Raw genomic sequence first — 19,962 nt, 5'->3', positions numbered from 1 at the left:
TCCTTTCCAACACACCTGAAAACCTACCCCTTAGACCAAGTTTTTGGTTATCTGCTGCAATGTCACCTTATGTAAATTGCTGTCAAATTTTGTTTGACAATGCTCCGATGAGATGTCTTGAATGCTTTACTATATGAATGATGTTATATAAATGCAAGTTGTTGCTGCTTGCTTCCACACTCTCATCTAATCACAGGCAGAGCTCACCAGCAATGGCTTTTCTTCCCACCCCGCACTGTCAAGTCCAGAGTCACCCAGAATGAACTCTTTGCTAATCACTTACTGCTCATTGGGCCATCACCTACATATGGGATCAGACACACAGTTTTACCTCCCCTTTCCTCCACTGTTTGTGCTGTTCCACCACTTGCTCGACAGCCAATTTTGGGTCATCCATGGTATCCTCTAGCTAAATATTAGGTAGACTGAATCCAATGGCTTTGATAATGTGCAGAAACTCTATACCCTTCCCACTGGTTTAAACCCGTCCCCAATCACTATTTCAGGCAGAATCAGACTTGTCGTAACTTTGTCATTATATTCAACTCCAAGTTGAAAGTCTCAGCCGTAAAACCACCATAATTGCATCTCTAACAGCAACTCACTTGTCCTGACCTCAGACCATTTTCAATGAAACTCTTGCTCCTGCCTTTATTATTTCACCTCCTTTATCATTTCACTGCTCTCAATCAACTTCTCATCACCTGGCTTTCATAATCTCAACTCATCTAAAACTCAAATTTCTATGTCACATCCCATAACCACACACCCATCACTGACCTACAGTGAGCTTCAGTCCAAAGTTTGAAATTGAAAATAGTCATCGTGGTATTTAATTCCTTCTATTGCCTCATTCCAATCCAACAAACTAGTCACCTGATTCCAACCTCTTACAAATCTTCTCTCCCATTGCCTTGTCATTAATGATAGTGCTTTCAGCTGTCCAGGCCCAAAAAAAGTAATTGTCTTTACCCTCCATGTTTGACCTTCTTCCATGGCTGCAATTTGGGCCTCTGCAGGATTTTCTATGACTCGGCCTGTGTGTCCAGAGAAGTCCATAGCTACCAAGGAATTTTCTGATATGCTTCTCTGAAAGGAATAATGACAGAAACAAAATAGTGTTCTAAATCTGCATGATTTGCTGAATACCGCAAGCACTTTAAAATGATTAACTTAAAACATTCAAAAATATACCACAATAATGGGAAAAAAAACAACAATTTAGGAGAGGTTGTTTTTAAGAGAAGGTGACCTACCACTGGTGTGGAGAAGTGGGATAATATTGTTTTCCTTTGTTGAGGAATCCGATAGTTCTGATACAATAGGATGCCATACTACAGGAGAGAAAAAAATGCTAACTTTAAAAAGGAAATGCATACTTCACGAAGAGAAAACTTTCAGATATCACGAGTCCATATCTATTTCCTAACCAAGAGATTTAATTATTACCAATGCAAAATTTGGATGCGCAAGGCTGAGCAACCTTGGAGACTCAAATGTCGTCCATAGTGCATGCATACGCCTCTAGTGTGAGTCACACCGGATGTCATACTGGTGCAGGCATTAGCGCATGTGCCAGCCAAAAGTATGCAGATCATGATGTCAATCAGCGTACAATGCTGATGTGATGCCAGCTCTGCCATTTTGGAGCTCAATGGTCCAGCTACTGCCCTCCCTTTATCACGCACGGCTGAACACGTTCAGCAGCAGGGAGGTTCCCCACCAATGCTGTTTAAAGTGATCAGCTACTTTCAAGTCAGTTACTGACAAATCCCCATGGATGGTTGAACTTGTAGAAATGTTTCGTGTTTTCAAAAGTTCTTTAAGGTTGCTAAAGTCCACAGAGTGTGGTTTGGTGATTCTGAAGGACTTGATTCTTGCCTTCTGAAAAAACCATTTGCTCCCAGCTGGGTGCAGTGGTAGGCAATCCCCTTGGAAAACAGCATGACAGAGAATGAACAGAGGGCAGGCAGAGCAGAAGAAGCTGCTACAAGGGGGAGAAATATAAGGTCATAGGCTCTCAGAATCAGGCCATATCCACCCAGGACATTCAGGGAATTTCCTGAATCTCAGCAAGTAAGTGTGTGAGAAACATTTACATTTCAGTAAGGACATCCTTACTGAAATCTGCCACCTGCTGCAGCTATGATGACAACCTCAAAGCAGGGTGAGGATGGAATTACTAGTGGCTGTGTAAGTGACTGTGGCCATTAACGTTTGTGCATTGGGCTCCTTCCAAGCTTGAGCTAGAGATATCTGCAACTCAGTTTGCCATCCACTACTTAAGGGAGGTCAGTGATGTTCTGTATTTAAAGAGAGTAGACTACATTTTACTCCTAAATTGTCAGGAAACAGCAGGTGGAGTGAGCATGTGGCTTCACTAGGATTGTTGGCTTCTACCAAGGAATAAGGTGCATTGACATCACGTTTGGCACTTTGTGGATGCCCCATGTCAATTGAGATGTACCAAAGCTAATGGGGATTCCACTCTCAACATGCATTTGGTATGCAATCATACAAACAGCAAATTATGGTGGTCAATGCTGGTAATCTGGCAGAATTCATGATGCTTTCATTCTGCGACAGTCCACTGTATCACCTGTATTTGAGCTACCATGACAAAGTAAAGCTGCCTACTGGGCTACAAGAGTCATCACTGATGAGTCCAGTACCCAATCCGGGCACATGTGCATGACATGTATACATTGCATACAATGAAAGATGCAGAGCCGACCATTGGAATGTTGAGACAACACTTCCACTGTCTGGTTGATCTGAAGGAGCCTTGCAATATACAGCAAAGTGGGTACTAAAATTCATGATGGTCTGCTATACAACTCTGCCATCATGAAGGAGCAACCCTTGCCAGCGTCTAAACGGCAACCAGCTGAAGAGGAAGGGAAAGGGAGGACGTAACCTAGACAGCCACTTTCTAGCAGGGTTGTCTGTGAACAACTCGTCCAACTGTGATACAAGTGTAGGAAACACCAATTCCCCATTCACCAACAGTCTCACACCTTATCTTCCTGTGAACAACTCATCCAACTGTGATACCTGTGAACATGACCAATTCCTCAATAGTCCCACTCCATACCTTCTCTTTGTCCCTGACCATCATAGCATCCACTTGGCCACAAAGCAAATATAAAAATCAACAGAAAATAAACATATCAAACCATGCCACATTGCACACAAATGCCAATGAATTACCCTCGCACGTTTCCTTAGTCCCTGCCTTCCTTGTGCTATCCTAGTACTGCTACATGTTGCTAACACAGTGGCTTAGGCATAGCTAGTGAAAAGCTGCTGACTTTCAGTTGAGGAAGCTGCAGATGGCCTTGGAGGATTACTTGAGTAACTCTGGGCCTAGAAGGTCCAGATTTGGACTGCTACCTCTTGGCATGGTCAGCAGCAGCCTGCTGGCTGACGGACAACAGCAAAAGCTCTGGGCAGAGTGGCAGTAGGAGTACAGAAGCTGAGAGGGGACAACAGACTCATGCTCCATGAAGTCACTGCCATTCCCCTGGATGGCACCTCTGTGGTTGTTGTGAAGCCCCCTAAACAGTGGTACTTGTAGTCATAGTGGCAGTAGCCTATGCTTGCATGGCAGTAAGCTGAGCTTACAAAGGAGCAGTTTTAGCAGAACTTGCAAGACTAAAGTCTGAACTTTCACTACAACACACTATTGAGTGGTTTCTGCGACAATGAAGTTCTTGGATATATGAAAGGAGAAAGGCAAATGGTAGAGTTGCAGTGAAGGTGGGAGAAGGGTTATGGCAGAAAGTAAGAGGTGCTTGCTTACACAATCTGCAGCTTCTAAATCAGAAGATATTGTGGGGTGAGGAAGATGTGGGAAGTGAGAAGGAGAAGTAGTTATAAGGAGACAGTCACCTTCTATACTTTCAGTCCTATGACAGGCCATAACCTCAGCCATGGCCATTCCAATGATGGCAAGCACTGTCTGCTCCTTGAGGGTAAGGACATGCAGCCCTGTCTTACCCGCTGCCAGTTAAGTGCTGCTGCCTCTGGTTGTGTACCACCTTGTCTGACAAGATTGCGGGAAGTGTGTCACTGAATGTGGTGCAATGAAGGAAACAGAAAACATTAAGGGTGTGGTAATCACTTCATTGAACATTAAAAGTAACAAATCAATACCTTGAGGAGTCGAAAGGCTGTCATCCAACATGTTCTGCTCTGCTCATCTTCGGCACATAACAATCGAAGGTCCTTTGTTTCATTCCTCATTTTTATGGGCTGCATTGGACAAGGAAACTCCAGTCATCCATACTATTACTTCTTACAGAACGTGAAAAATTTCCTTTTAGTGCACTGAAACCATGACTAATCATCCAGCAACTTTCATTGCTCCAATCAAAGTACAGACTAATTGAATCTCTTCTAAAAATTGATGTGAAGATAAAAGCTGTATGCACAGAACTCAAAGTACTATATCTGCTAAACAGAGAGGTTGCTAAACAAAATGGAAATAGGAATTTGGTGAGCAGGAAAATTTCATGCAGAGTTGGAAGGAGGTCCTAAGTGCTGTAAAACAAGAGGTAACAGTAAATATATAAATAATCAGAGTAAGTAATTAAATCTAAAAGGGATTTTCTTTAAGAAATATGGGACCCATTGTCTGCAATTCCTGTGGAAACTTCAAGATGCTTCAGGTGTACTGGATAGCCATGTGTGCACAAAGTGGAAAACAAAAACAGAATTACCTGGAAAAACTCAGCAGGTCTGGCAGCATCAGCGGAGAAGAAAAGAGTTGACGTTTCGAGTCCTCATGACCCTTCGACAGAACTAGGTTTTTTTGTTTTTATCTCTGTGCACAAAGTGGCTCCAGTTACTAATTTGATCTCAGGGTTTGAGTTGGAAGAGTGGATGGAGTCACTGCCCAGCATGTGGGAAGCTAAATTACCAGAGTGCAAGTTCAAGGTGCTGTTCACCCTGCAGCTACAGAGGGTTCACAAAAATAGTAAGTGGGGCAAGGTAGAAAGAAGCTGGCAAGTACAGGAATTCTGGGATTGTGGAACTCTCAAACCAATTTTCAGTATTAAATATTGGTGGGTTGATGATATCTTGGTACAGTTTTTTTTATTCCATTCACAGGATTGTGGGCTTCGCTGCCTGGGCCAACATTTATTGTTCATCACTAGTTGCACTTGAGAAGGTGGTGGTGAGATGCCTTCTTGAACCACTGCAGTGCATGTGGTGTAGGTGCACCCACAGTGTTGTTAGGGAGTTCCAGAATCTTGATCGAGCGACAGTGAAGGATCAGTGATATATTTCCAAGTCAGGATGGTAAGTGGCTTGGAGGGGAAATTCTAGGTGAAGGTGTTCCCATCAGTCTGCTGCCCTTGTCCTTCTAGATAGCAGTGGTCGTGGGTTTAGGAAGTGCTGTCTAAGCAGCCTTGGTGAATTCTTGCAGTGCATCTTGTAGATGCTACTGTGCGTAAGTGGTGGTAGGCGTGAATGTTTGTGGATGTGGTGCCAATCAAGCAGTCTGCTTTGTCCTGAACAGTGTCAAGCTTCTTGAATGTTTTGGGAGCTACACTCATCCAGGCAAGTTGGGAGTATTCCATCACACTCCTGACTTGTGTCTTCCAGATGGTGGACAGGTTTTGGGGAGTCAGGTTGTCAGTTACCCATCGCAGGATTCCTAGTCTCTGACCTGCTCTTGTAGCCACAGTATTTATATGGCTAGTCCAGTTCAGTTTCTGGTCAACGGTAACCCCCAATTTGTTAATGGTGAGGGATTCAGTGATGGTTATGCCACTGAACATCAAGGGGCAATGGTTAGATTCTTTTTTGTTGGAGATGGTCATTGCCTGGCACTTATGTGGCGCAAATGTAACTTGCCCCTTGTTAGCCCAAGCCCGGATGTTGTCCAGGTCATGCTGCATTTGGGTATGGACTGCTTCAGTATCTGAGTCGTCGTGAATGGTGCTGAACATTGTGCAGTCATCAGCAATTATTCCCACTTCTGACCTTCTGATGGAAGGAAGGTCATTGATGATGCAGCTGAAGATGGTTGGGCTGAGGACACTACCCTGAGGAACTCCTGCAGTGATGCCCTGGAGCTGAGATGACTGACCTCCAACAACCACAATCATCTTCCTTTGTGCTGGGTATGACTCCAACCGCTGGAGAGTTTTACCCCCCGATTCCCATTGACTCAGTTTGGTTAGGGCTCCCTGATGCCACACTCGGTCAAATGCAGCCTTGATGTCAAGGGTAATCGCTCTCACCTCACGAGTTCAGCTCTTTTGTCCAAGTTCAAACCAAAGCTGTAATGAGGTCAGGAGCATCACAGATGCCAGTCTTCAGCCAATTCGATTCACTCCATGTGTTATAAAGAAATGGCTGAAGGTACTGGATACTGAAAAGGCTACGGGCCCCTAGAATATTGCCTATTCTGGCAATAGTACTGAAGACTTGTGCTCCAGAACTTCCTGCAACCATAGCCAAGCTGTTCCAGTATAGCTACGACACTGGCATCTACCTGGCTATGTAGAAAATTGTCCAAGTATGCCCTGTACACAAAAAGCAGGACGAATCTGGGCGTCAGCGAGCAGGCTATTGCTAAGCAAGTGCCGCTTGATAGTACTGCTGATGACCCTTTCCATTACTTTATTGGTGATCGAGGGTAGACTGATGGGGCGGTAATTGGCTGGGTTGGACTTGTCCTGCTTTTTGTGTGTTGTGATGCTGGGGACCTCAGGAGGAGGCCGAGATGGATCATCCACTCGGCACTTCTGGCTGAAGATTGTTGCAAATGCTTTAGCCCTATCTTTTGCACTGATGTGCTGGGATCCCCCATCATCGAAGGTGGGGATATTTATGGAGCTTCCTCCTCCAGTGAGTTGTTTAATTGTCCACCACTATTCAGAACTGGATCTGGCAGGACTGCAGAGGTTAGATCTGATCTGTTGGTTTTGGGATCGCTTAGCTCTGTCTATCATTTGCTGCTTATACTGTTTGACACGCAAGCAGTCCTGTGTTATAGCTTCACCAGCTTGACACCTGTGCAGTCTAAAGCACACCCATGGCACAATAAGGCAAATGACAGCACAGATTGGCACTGAAAGAAAAGTGTAGAAATCGAGTGGTCATAGAGGATTCCATAGTCGGGGGAATCAACAGGCGTTTCGATCTGTTGTCGAAGTCATGGTCCGTGTGGGAAGCAATGACATAGGAAATAGAAGGGTTGAGGTCCAACAGTCAAAGTTTCAGGAGCTAGAGAGAAAGTTAAAAAGGAGGATTTCAAAAGGTAGTAATCTCTGGATTACTCCTAGCGCCATGCACTATTGAGTATAGGAATGGTAGGCTAAGACAGATTAATGCGTGGCTGGAGAAATGTTGCAAGAGGAAGAGTTTCAGATTCTTGGGGCATTGTGACTGTTCACATGCATGTATTGCTTCTTAACAGAGCTGTGATTAATGTTCTCATGTGAAGATAAACCAATACTGCGCAGTAGAGTTTAAACTAATATGGCAGGCAGCTGAGCAGCTGGATGAAAAATTAAAGATTGCATTTATACAACACTTCATGACCACCTGATGGCTCAAAGTGCTTTACAACCAATTAAGTTACATTTGAAGCATAGTCATAGTAATTTAGGAAACACGCTGCCAATTTGTGCTCAGCAAACTCCCATAAACAGCAATGTGATAAAGACTAGATAATTTTTTTGTGATGTTGATTGAGAGATAAATTTTATCATAATACAGAAAAGAGAAACAAGATGCAGAGGACTGGGAGAGACAAATAGCACTGGAGTAACTTAAGAGTTCAGAAATAGGAGGCATCAGGCAAGGGAAAATGCAAAGAACTTCAAACCCATTTTAGAATGCATATACATAAATGCACGGAACACTTAGATTAGGTTGAAAAGGCACAAGTCACCAAATGGGATCATGATAGTGCAATAACAGAAACCTGGCTCAAAGTAAAGAGCTGGGAATTTAACAACACCGGACACAAGGTTTTCAGAAAAGATAGGGAATGAAAAAAAAGAGCTTGGGTGGCTACATTGATCAAAAGAAGAATTACAGCACTGGACACGATGATGTAATTGATGGACCAGAAACTGTATTTGGTTAGAGTAAAGAGCAAAAGAGGAACACTTACGCTACTAGGTATGTACTATAGGCCATCAAATTGTAGGATGGAGACGGGGAGAAATTTTGCAGGCAAATTACAGAAAATTGCATGGATTACTAAGTAGTCATCTTAATGTGGGCTAGAGGGGGAGGAATTCCTGCATTGTGTATAAGAAAGCGTTTTTTTGATTAATCTAATTGCAGCCTAACAAGAAAAGGAGCAGTGCCAATCTAGTTCTGGGAAATGAGGTGGGGCGAGAGGAGCATGTTTCAGTGGGAGAGTAGTTGGGGAACAAATCTAATTTAAAATAGCTATGGAAAATGACAGCACAATCAAGCATTGAAATACTTCTGGAGGGGGTCCAACTTCAGCAAGTTGAAAAGTTATCAGGTCCAGGTGTACTGGAATCAAAAATTGTTAGGCCTTCAAAGGGGAGATTGGCTTGGGTACAGAATGGATACATTTCAGTGAGGGAAAAGGAAGGCACTCATAGCTAGAGATCCCCGGATGACAAAAGATATAGGGTAACAAGTTCATTTCTGCAGCACCAACAAGTGGTCTTATGTAGGCAACGTCAATTCCCCGGGGGTAGACAGCAACATGAGCTTCTACCTGAGCAGACAACTCAGGTTTCTTCTAAGATATAAATGAGGAGCAATGTGTGGGCTATGTGGTTAGTGCGTAGCAGCCAGCTGCGCTTTCTGTTCCTGGAGCACCGACATAATGTTGCTAATGTAGGTCTTTTTTACAATTATAATTTAAAGAGATGATTTAAAACAAAGTAAAATACAGTTGTGAAGGTCATGTGATCTATTATCAGTTCTGCTCAGCAATAGGTCAAGTTGTTTGGTTACAATGGAGGCACGAGGGTTAAAGTCAAGAGTTACTAAGAGCAAGACCTTTCTGTCTCCATGATTTCTAAGCGAGCAAGAGAGAGAGACAAAGGCCCAGATCTTCTGAGCAGCAGCAATCATCATCGGATTGCAACTCCACTTGAACATTCCCCCAACTCAACCTTACTCCGCTATTCTTCTGGGATCTTCCAAACCCGGCTTTTTCAGAAACACCAACTGCAGTATCACTCGAAGAGCTCCAACGCAGCAAGCAGAATCGAGGGATGACAGAATACACACTTTTTTTGTTGCCGTATGGCAAGTTTAAAGATCCAGTTTGAATATTCGTGAACAGGTGAGTGGATTGATGAGTGTATGCATAGGGTGGCAAGTGCTAAGTGGGCAAGTCGGTAGTCAGGGCCAGTCAAGGGGGTGCTAGTCAGGGCCAGTCAAGGGGGCGGGGTGGTGGGAGTAGCTGGGGCCGGTCAAGGGGGCAGGGGGTAGTCGGGAGAGCACGCACGTGAGAGGTCTCACAGAGAAACAAAGGACAGCAACTAGTGTGGTCAGCAGAGGAGACTGTGGCTTTTCTGACAGTCAGGCAGAATACAGGGGGAAGATGGTCTCTAGTCAAAGAGACACATCTTGTCACAATTGAAGGAATCTGGAAGATTTGTCCGGGGTTGGGGGCGGGGATTGTCAAAGCAGGCCTTACTGCTGGTATTCAGTTCATGACTTCTCCAAAAGCAGACGTTATGACTCAGCAAAAAGAGAGAAGCAAACCCAATGAAAGCTGGGAATGTTGGTGGACTGGTTTCTATAAAAACTGCAATTCTGCAGGGTGCGGGCAGTGAAGTATAGCCATAGCATGAGAATTTTGGTTGTGTTAAAAGTTAAGAGGGGAGATATCTTTTCTGTATTAGTCACTTACTAAATATAATGTTAATTTTTATTTTGTTTGTTACAGTGAAGTCTTAAAACTTGATATCTTGTTGTGCAATTCCTTTAAGTTGGTCACTGGGAATTCAAATCTCTTGTTTTAAGTTATTGGTATCTAAGGGGAATTATAACAGTAGTCAATGTGTAAATTAACTGATATTGGGTGGGATGTAAATAAAAACTCGGCCATTTTCAAAGTAGAAAAGTTACCTGGTCCAGTTAGGATGCATCCTAAGTTAACGAGGAAAATTTAGAGTGGAAGTTGCAGAGGCTCTGGCCACAATCCTTGGAAATGGAGTGGTGCCTGAGGGCTGGAGTCTTGCAAATATTAACCCATTTAAAAACGGGGATAGGGATACATCTGGCAACTACAGGCCAGTCAACCCAATGTAACAATGGAGAGACTCACAGCAAGTCCCATTCTCCTATCTTTGCTGTGCGTGACCTACATTGGCTTCTAGTCAAGCAAGGTCTTGATTTTAAAATTCTCTTTCTTATTCTCAAATCCCTCCATGGCCTTGCCCCTCCCTACCTCTGTAATCTCCTCCAACACCATAATTCTCCAAAATATCTGCACTTTTCCAATTCTGGCCTCTTGTACATTCCCAATCATAACTGCTGCACCATTGTGTCTGTGCCAGGTCTTTGCAAAAGCAACTCATCTAATCCCCCTTCACTGCCTTCTCCCTTAGCCCTGCAAACACTTTCTCTGGAGATAATTATCCAATTCTCTTTTGAAAGCCTTGAGTGAACCTCTGTCACTGTCTCACGCAGTGCATTCCAGATCCTGACCACTCAGTTTTCCTCATGTCACTGTTGCTTCTCTTGCCAACCACCTCAAATTGATATCAACCAAAGACTGACAAGAAAAACTGTAACAGAATTATGGGAGATCTCTGAGGAGGTGACGTTTCAGCTACAGGCTAGGTACATTCCAACCAGGGCAAAGGGTAAGGAAACCAAAGCCAGTGCTCCTTGGATAATGAGGGAGATATAGAATATGATGAGACAAGAGGTGGTGTTTGGTGCATGTCAGCGAATTCTTCAAACAAGACCAGGCAAAATACAAAACAAAAACAGAATTACCTGGAAAAAACTCAGCAGGTCTGGCAGCATCGGCAGAGAAGAAAAGAGTTGATGTTTCGAGTCCTCATGACCCTTCGACAGAACTAAGTAGAAATAGGAAAGGAGTGAAATATAAGCTGGTTTAAGTGTGTGTGTGTGTGTGTGTGTGTGTGGGGGGTGGGTTGTGGGTTGGGTGGGGGGAGAGAAGTGGAGGGCGGGGTGTGGTTGTAGGGACAAGCAAGCAGTGATAGAAGCAGATCATCAAAAGATGTCACAGATAACAGAACAAAAGAGCACATAGGTGTTGAAGTTGGTGATATATATCTAAACGAATGTGCTAATTAAGAATGGATGGTAGGGCACTCAAGGTATAGCTCTAGTGGGGGAGGGGGAGCATAAAAGATTTAAAAATATTTAAAAATAATGGAAATAGGTGGGAAAAAGAAAAATCTATATAATTTATTGGGAAAAAAAACAAAAGGAAGGGGGAAGAAACAGAAAGGGGGTGGGGATGGAGGTCAAGACCTAAAGTTGTTGAATTCAACTGGCGCACTGACCTCTACCTCACGGAGGCTGAGCGTCAACTCACAGTCACTTCCTCCTACCTCTCCCTGGACCATGACCCCACCACTGAACATCAAGCCATTGTTTCCAGGACTGTCACTGACCTCATCTCCTCTGGGGATCTCCCTCCCACAGCTTCCAACCTGATAGTCGCCCAACCTCGGACGGCCCGCTTCTACCTCCTACCCAAAATCCACAAACAGAACTCTCCCAGTAGACCGATCGCCTCAGCTTGCTCCTGCCCCACAGAACTCATTTATCGTTATCTTGACTCCCTTCTCTCTCCCCTTGTCCAGTCCCTTCCCACCTACATCCGTGATTCCTCTGACACCTTACGTCACATCAACAATTTCCAGTTCCCTGGCCCCAACCGCTTCCTCTTCACCATGGACGTCCAATCCCTCTACACCTCCATCCCCCACCAGGATGGTCTGAGAGCCCTTAGTTTCTTCCTCGAACAGAGGCCCGAACAATCCCCATCCACCACTACTCTCCTCCGTCTGGCTGAACTTGTTCTCACACTGAACAATTTCTCCTTCAACTCCTCTCACTTCCTCCAAATAAAAGGTGTGGCTATGGGTACCCGCATGGGCCCCAGCTATGCCTGTCTCTTTATGGGGTATGTGGAACATTCCTTGTTCCAGTCCTACTCCGGCCCCCTTCCACAACTCTTTCTCCGGTACATCGATGATTACTTCAGTGCTGCTTCATGCTCTCGTTGGGACTTGGAAAAATTTATTAATTTTGCCTCCAATCTCCACCCCTCCATCATTTTCACGTGGTCCATCTCTGACACTTCCCTTCCCTTCCTTGACCTCGCTGTCTCAATCTCTGGTGATAGACTGTCCACCAATATCCATTACAAGCCTACCGACTCCCACAGCTACCTTGACTACAGCTCCTCACACCCCGCTTCCTGTAAGGACTCCATCCCATTCTCTCAGTTCCTTCGCCTCCGTCGCATCTGTTCCGATGATGCTACCTTCAAAAACAGTTCCTCTGACATGTCCTCCTTCTACCTTAACCGAGGTTTTCCACGCACGGTCGTTGACAGGGCCCTCAACCGTGTCCTGCCCATCTCCCGCGCATCCGCCCTCACACCTTCTCCGCCCTCCCAGAAACATGATAGGGTCCCCCTTGTCCTCACTTATCACCCTACCAGTCTCCGCATTCAAAGGATCATCCTCCACCATTTCCGTCAACTCCAGCATGATGCCACTACCAAACACATCTCCCCTTCACCCCCCCATCGGCATTCCGTAGGGATCGTTCCCTCCGGGACACCCTGGTCCACTCCTCCATCACCCCCTACTCCTCAACCCCCACCTATGGCACCTCCCCATGCCCATGCAAAAGATGTAACACCTGCCCCTTCACTTCCTCTCTCCTCACCGTCCAAGGGCCCAAACACTCCTTTCAAGTGAAGCAACATTTCACTTGCATTTCCCCCAACTTAGTCTCCTGCATTCGTTGCTCCCAATGCGGTCTCCTCTACGTTGGAGAGACCAAACGTAAACTGGGCGACCGCTTTGCAGAACACCTGCGGTCTGTCCGCAAGAATGACCCAAACCTCCCTGTCACTTGCCATTTTAACACTCCACCCTGCTCTCTTGCTCACATGTCTGTCCTTGGCTTGCTGCATTGTTCCAGTGAAGCCCAACGCAAACTGGAGGAACAACACCTCATCTTCCGACTAGTCACTTTACAGCCTTCCGGACTGAATATTGAATTCAACAACTTTAGGTCTTGAGCTCCCTCCTCCATCCCCACCCCCTTTCTGTTTCTTCCCCCTTCCTTTTGTTTTTTTTCCCAATAAATTATATAGATTTTTCTTTTTCCCACCTATTTCCATTATTTTTAAATATTTTTAAATCTTTTATGCTCCCCCTCCCCCACTAGAGCTATACCTTGAGTGCCCTACCATCCATTCTTAATTAGCACATTCGTTTAGATATATATCACCAACTTCAACACCTATGTGCTCTTTTGTTCTGTTATCTGTGACATCTTTTGATGATCTGCTTCTATCACTGCTTGATTGTCCCTACAACCACACCACCCCCTCCATTTATCTCCCCCCACCCAACCCACACCCCCCCCCACCCCACACACACACACACACACACACACACACACACCTTAAACCAACTTATATTTCACTCCTTTCCTATTTCCACTTAGTTCTGTCGAAGGGTCATGAGGACTCGAAACATCAACTCTTTTCTTCTCCGCCGATGCTGCCAGACCTGCTGAGTTTTTCCAGGTAATTCTGTTTTTGTTTTGGATTTCCAGCATCCGCAGTTTTTTGTTTTTACCAGGCAAAATACAATAAGTTGAGAAGGGAAAAGAGGAGGAAAATAATGCAACAATAAAATAAGGTCAGTTAAACCAAAAGGGAAGCCAAAAATCTTCTACTGGGATCTAAACAATAAGCAGTTAGTAAGAGGTGGAGTGGACAAAGAGGCTGATAGATGCTTAGTGGCACAAGGCTAGAATATATAAATACTTTGTGTTGGTGTTTACAATGGAAGAAGATACTGACAAAATATTAGAAGAAGCGGAGATGATAAAAGTAATGGAATATTAAGAGGCAGGAGGTATCGGAAAGGCTGGCTATGCTTTGAGTGGATAGATCACCTGGTCTGGATCTTGCATCCCAGGTTGCTAAAGGAAATGGGAGGCAGGATAGCAGAAGGGCTTGCCATAGCATTATAATCTTTCCCAGGTGTGGGGGAGGTGCCAGAGAATTGAGAGTGGCAAATGTGACGCCTTTGTTCAAGAAAGGGTATAAAGATACACTTAGCAATTACAGGTCAGTCAATTTAACATCAATGGTGGATAAAGTTTTAGAACCAATAATCAGGGGGAAAAAAATAGCAGCCACTTGGAGAGATTTTGAATTCATTAAGGAGACATAGCATGGACCTTTAAAAGGCATATTGTGCTTGACTAATCGAATGGAATCCTTTGATGAAGTAAGAGATCATTTGTTTTTTGATATACAGAAATATTGCATATTGGAATTCAGAGCACAATTTCAAAAGTTGCCAATGGTATCAAACTTAGAGGAGCAGCACAGGGAGGATGATACTATTCAACAGCAATTGAACCTAGATAGAAGAGCAGAACAGGCAGAGAGGAGGAAGATGGAATTTAATATACAGCGGGAACACCGCCACCTGAAGTTCCCCTCCAAGCCACACACCATCCTGACTTGGAAATTTATTGTCATTCCTTCACAGTCACTGGGTCAAAGTCCTGGAACTTCCTCCTGAACAGCACTGTGGGTGTATCTACACTACATGCAGAGCGAGGAAGTGAGCCAGAGGGCATGGGCGCGAGAGCAAGTGATTGAGCCAAAGGGCACGCGCACGAGAGCGAGAGTGTGAGCCAAAGGGAACGCGCACGAGAGCGAGCAAGTAAGCCAGAGGATGTGCGCACAACAGCGCGAGAGTGAGCCAAAGGGCACGTGCATGAGAGCGAGCAAGAGAGTGAGCCAAAGGGACTGCGCACGAGAGCGAGCAAGAGAGTGAGCCAAAGGGTGCGCGCACGAGAGCGAGCAAGAGAGTGAGCCAAAGGGACTGCGCACGAGAGCAAGCAAGAGAGTGAGCCAAAGGGCGCGCGCACGAGAGCGAGCAAGAGAGTGATCCAAAGGGCGCACACACGAGAGTGAGCGAGTGAGCCAAAAGGTGCGCCCACGAGAGTGAGTGAGCCAAAGGGTGTGCACACGTGCGAGAGTGAGCGAGCGAGCTACAGGATGCTCATGCCTGCGAGCCAGCCAGCCAGAGGATGTGCGCAAGAGCGAGTGAGCCAGAAGGCGGACACGCGAGAGTGAACCAGAGGGAGTGAGCCAGAGAGAGACAGCTTGCAAGAGCGAGCCAGAGACAGTGTGAGAGCAAGCCAGAGAGAGTGTGAGAGCAAGCCAGAGAGAGTGAGTGAGACAGCGACAGAGAGACAGGGACTCTATGACTCCTCTGGTCATCAATCCTTCTGCCAACAGGAAGAGCTTTCCCTTATCTTCTCTGTCCAGATACCTCATGATTTTGAACACCTGTATCAAATCTCCTATTAATCCTTTCTTCTCGAAGGAGAACACCCCCAACTTCTCCAATCTATCCACATAGTATAACTGAAGTGTCTCATCTCTGGAATTATTTTTGTGAATCTTCTCTGCACCCTCTAATGCTTCCGTATTATCTAAGGAGGGTTAGAAGATTATGGCCAGTGCTTGCACAATTTCCACCTCAACTGCTCAGTATCTTCGGATGTATCTGGTCTGGTCCTGGTGACTTATCAGCTTTAAGAAAATCTGGCTTTTCTAATAACTGCTCTTTATCAATTTTTAATCTATCCACTGTCTCGATTACCTCCTCTTTCTTAATCACTTGAGCTGTACCTTCTTTCTTAGTAAAGACAGATGCGAAGTACTCATTTAGTACCTCAGCACCATTTTGTAGCATGCACCTTGCCTCTATTGAAAATTCCCTTTTGGGTTCTGAATCAGTCCCACTCCTGTTACTGCCCCTTTGCTATTTATATGCTTATAGAAGACTTTAGTATTCCTTTTATATTAACTGTCAATCTCCTCTCATACTCTTTCATTGCTTGTCTTACTGTGAAGGTTTGGGGCTTGAGATGTTAAGAGGCAGGGAAGGGCAAGGCAATGGAGGGATACAGTAAGGATGAGGATTTTAAAAGAGAGACACTGGCACCTGGTCAAGCAGTGCAAGTCAGTGAATATGGGTGATGGGTAAACAGGACTTCATGCGAATAAAGACGGATGCAGAATTTAGGACGATCTCAAGTCTAGAGGGTAGAATATGGAAGGCCAGCCAGCAATGCATTGGATTAGTCAGGACCAGAAGTAACAAAGGCATGATGAGCTGAGTTGGGACGAAGTCAGATGATGCTACCCAGTATGGATATGTGGTCATAAATTTATCTTGGATTAAATGTGAAACTAAGACTGCAAATGGTCTTGTTTAGTCTCAGATAGGTGCCAGGGAAAGGAATGGAGTCAGTAGCTATGGGAATATGTTTAGAGTGGGGACCAAAGAGAATGGCTTTTGACTTCTGAATATTTAATTGGAGGAAATTTCTGTTCATCCAATACTGGATAAGTAGCCTGATAATTTAACAGTGGAGGAGTCGGGAGAACTGGTGTTGAGCCAGAGCTGGGTTTCATCAATGTACATGTGGAAACTAATGCTGCATTTTCAAACAATGTCACTAGGGGACATCAGAGGTCATGGTGCAAGAACAGGAAGAGAAGCCTTGCAAGTGATACTCTGATTAGATAGATAAAAATGGAACCAGGCCTCTGCTGTCCCAACCAGTTGAATGACAGTGGAAAGGGGTTGGAAGAGGATGGTGTAATCAAACATTTGAAATGCTACAGACAGGTCGAGAAGGACAAGAGGGTATAATTCACCTTAGTCAGTCACATGGAAAGTCATTTATAACTAAATAAGAGCAGTTTTGGTCCTTTGACAGGGGTGGAAACCAATTTGGTGGGGGGGGGGGGGGGGGGGGGGGGGGGGGGTGCGGTTCAAGCATATAGTTCTGGGAAAGATAGGTATGGATATTAAAGGTAAAAATATGCTCAAGGGCTTTGGAGAGGAAAGTGAGATGGCAGTTTGCTAGGACAGCAGGGTCAAGGAGTATGTTTTGAGGAGAGATGTAATAATGGCAGATTTAAAGGAGGAACAATACCTGAAGAGAGAGCACTGTTAACAATATCTGCTAACTTGGGAACCAGGAAGGGAAGCTGTGTGGTCAGCAGTCCAGGACAAGATGAGCTCCAGTATAAGGGGAGATTGAAGAGAAAGTAGAGAAAGATGCAAGTTCAGGGCTAAAGCATGTGGGAATTTTAGAGGAAGTTTAGTGTGCTGGGCTAGTGGAATAGAGAGAATGGCAGAGGCAGCTGATTGTCACTAAGAGTGACACAATCCAAAGCTCATGACCTCCTTGCACTTGTTGGAGGTGAGGGTGGAGGGCACAGAGGAAAGGGAATTAAGACAACCATTTGAAGCAGACAAAAGAAGCTTGGGGTTACCTTTGTATTCTAGGGTGATGTTGCAATAGTGAACAATTTTAGCAAAGAGAGCAGAATCTGATAGTGCTTTATGTGGTCCAGCCAGATCTGGATTTGCAAAAATTATTAATTCCATACCGGTTTTCACCAAAGCAGGTCAAAAAATGCTTTCAGAATACTTCATGTGATATTGACAATTGAGTTAATATTTGGTTGAATGTACTTGTAGAACATTTAGCCCTATGTTCAATATAGAAATTTGAAGTCAAGGGAAATAATGTACAGCATAGCAAATAAATAATTCACTAAAACATCGTTTTTACTGGGGAACTTCTGTGCTGCAGAGGAAATATTAGATGTTTATAAATAATGCAAAATCGCAAGTCCAAACATAAAACAAACACGAAGTATTTGCACAAATAATCTAGTCAGAAAAAGTACCTTTATACAAAAACCATAGTCTGATGGTGCACTGTATGTTTTCTTGCCAGCTACTAATGAAAATACATTATTGTCTTCAATGTTTGCTAACAGCTGAAGATGTCTTGGTTCCTGTGCAAATGGCAAGATGAAAAATGTTTAGAATTTGCAAAACAGTGGCCATAATTAATACAAACTTCTTTTTTATTTGTTCATGGAATTGGGCATCACTGGCAAGGCCAGCATTTATTGTCCATACCTCATTGCCCTCGAGAAAGTGGTGAGGAGCCACCTTCTTGAACATATGAATTAGGAGCAGTAAGACTCTCTGCCCTCGAGCTTGCTCTGCCATTCAGTAAGATCATGGTTGATCGGGTTGTAATCTCAACCCACACATTCCTGCCCCGATAACCTTTCATCCTTTTGTTAATCAAGTATCTATCTAGCTATGCCTTAAAAATATTCAAAGGCTCTGCTCCCATTGCCTTTTGAGGAAGAGTTCCAAAGACTCTCAACCCTCAGAAAAAATTTCTCCTCACCTGTCTTAAAGGAGCGACTCCTTATTTTTAAAGAGTGACCCCGAGTTCTAGATTCTCCCAGAGGAGACATCCTCTCCATAGCCACTTTGTCAAGACCCCTCAGGATCATAAAGGTTTCAATCAAGTCACCTCTTACTTTTCTGAACTCCAGTGGATACAAGTCTAACCTGTCCAACCTTTACTCATCAAGCAATCCACTCATTCCTAGTATGAGTCCAGTAAACCTTCCTTGAACTGAATCACTGCAGTCTATGTGGTGCAGGTACACCCCCAGCGCTATTAGGGAGAGTGTTCCAGGATTGTGGCTCTGAGATATATTTTCAAGTCAGGTTGGTGTGTGATTTGAAGGGAAACCTGCAGGTGGTGATGTTTCCTTGCATCTGCTGCCCTTGTTGTTCTAAATGACAAAGATTGCAGTTTTGGAAAGTACTGTTGAAGGAGTCCTGGCAAGTTGCTGCATTGCATCTTGTAGATGGTACACACTGCTGTGTCAGTAGCAGGTGGGATGCCGATCAAGCGGGCTGCTTGGTCCTAGAATGATGTTGAGATTCTTGAGTGTTTCTGAAGCTGTGCTCATCCAGGGAAATGGGGAGTGTTCCTTCACACTCCTGACTTGTGCTCTGTAGATGATGGACAGGCTTTGGGGAATCAGGAGGTGGCTTACCAAGATTGGACCAAGGCTGCAACGAGGTTTGAAGCCAAGTGGACCTGGTGAAACCCAAACTTGAGCACTGGCAAGTAGATTATTGCTGACTGAGTGTTACATGATAGCACTGTTGACAACACCTTTAATTATTTTGATGATGATTGAAAGTAGATTGATGAGGTGGTAATTGATAAGTTTCCACATTGTTAGGTAGCTGCCAGTGTTGTAGCTGCACTGGAACAGCTGGGACATGGCTGTGTAGCAGAAGTCTTCAGTGCTACAATGGGGATTTTGTCAGGGCCCACAGCCTTTGTTCAAGAAAGTGACTAACAAAGCACACATTTAAACTTTGAGATTGTGCATCAAAATCATCAGCTTTCAACACTGAGCATTCATTTTCCAATGAAGAGGTTAAATGTTTACAGCAAGCAAAATCCTATAACTTGTATAATTAAGATAGATATTTAACAAATACTTTTATGGATTAGGTCCTTTAGGAAGCAGGGTGTAATTACGTTGTTCAGTGTAATATATAGACTACCATCTAGTGGGAAGGATATAGAGGAACAAACCTGCAAGGAAATTACAAAGAGGTGTAAACACCGTAAAGTAGTTATAATGGGGGACTTTAATTACTTGTATATAGACTGGGATAGTGGTAGTGTAAGGGGTAATGAGCAACAAGCATTCATACATTGTGTTCAGGAGAATTTCCAACAAGAAAGGAGGCACTGCTAGACCTGGTTCTTGGGAACAGGCTGGGCCACGTAGATCAAGTGACAGTGGGGGAACATTTAGGAGACAGTAATCATTGTATC

General features: G+C 44.4%; 1 protein-coding gene across 7 annotated transcripts in view; it reads right to left on the bottom strand.

Annotated features, from left to right (window-relative positions):
- The window catches only part of grb10b (growth factor receptor-bound protein 10b), a 275,478-nt gene that overhangs the window by 11,644 nt on the left and 243,872 nt on the right, over positions 1–19,962 (bottom strand). For all 7 annotated transcript variants that reach the window (XM_041183630.1, XM_041183631.1, XM_041183636.1 and 4 more), the window contains 4 exons: positions 17,981–18,091; positions 4,156–4,254; positions 1,257–1,334; positions 973–1,089 (listed from right to left, as the gene is read on the bottom strand). In XM_041183630.1, the coding sequence (XP_041039564.1) occupies positions 973–1,089; positions 1,257–1,334; positions 4,156–4,254; positions 17,981–18,091 (405 nt within the window). The remainder of the gene's footprint in view (positions 1–972; positions 1,090–1,256; positions 1,335–4,155; positions 4,255–17,980; positions 18,092–19,962) is intronic.

This window comes from Carcharodon carcharias, chromosome 3 (assembly GCF_017639515.1).
Source record: "Carcharodon carcharias isolate sCarCar2 chromosome 3, sCarCar2.pri, whole genome shotgun sequence".
Taxonomy (NCBI): Eukaryota; Metazoa; Chordata; class Chondrichthyes; order Lamniformes; family Lamnidae; genus Carcharodon; species Carcharodon carcharias.
The sequence above is the reverse complement of the archived record's forward strand: the minus strand, read 5'-3'. Positions and strand labels throughout refer to the sequence as shown.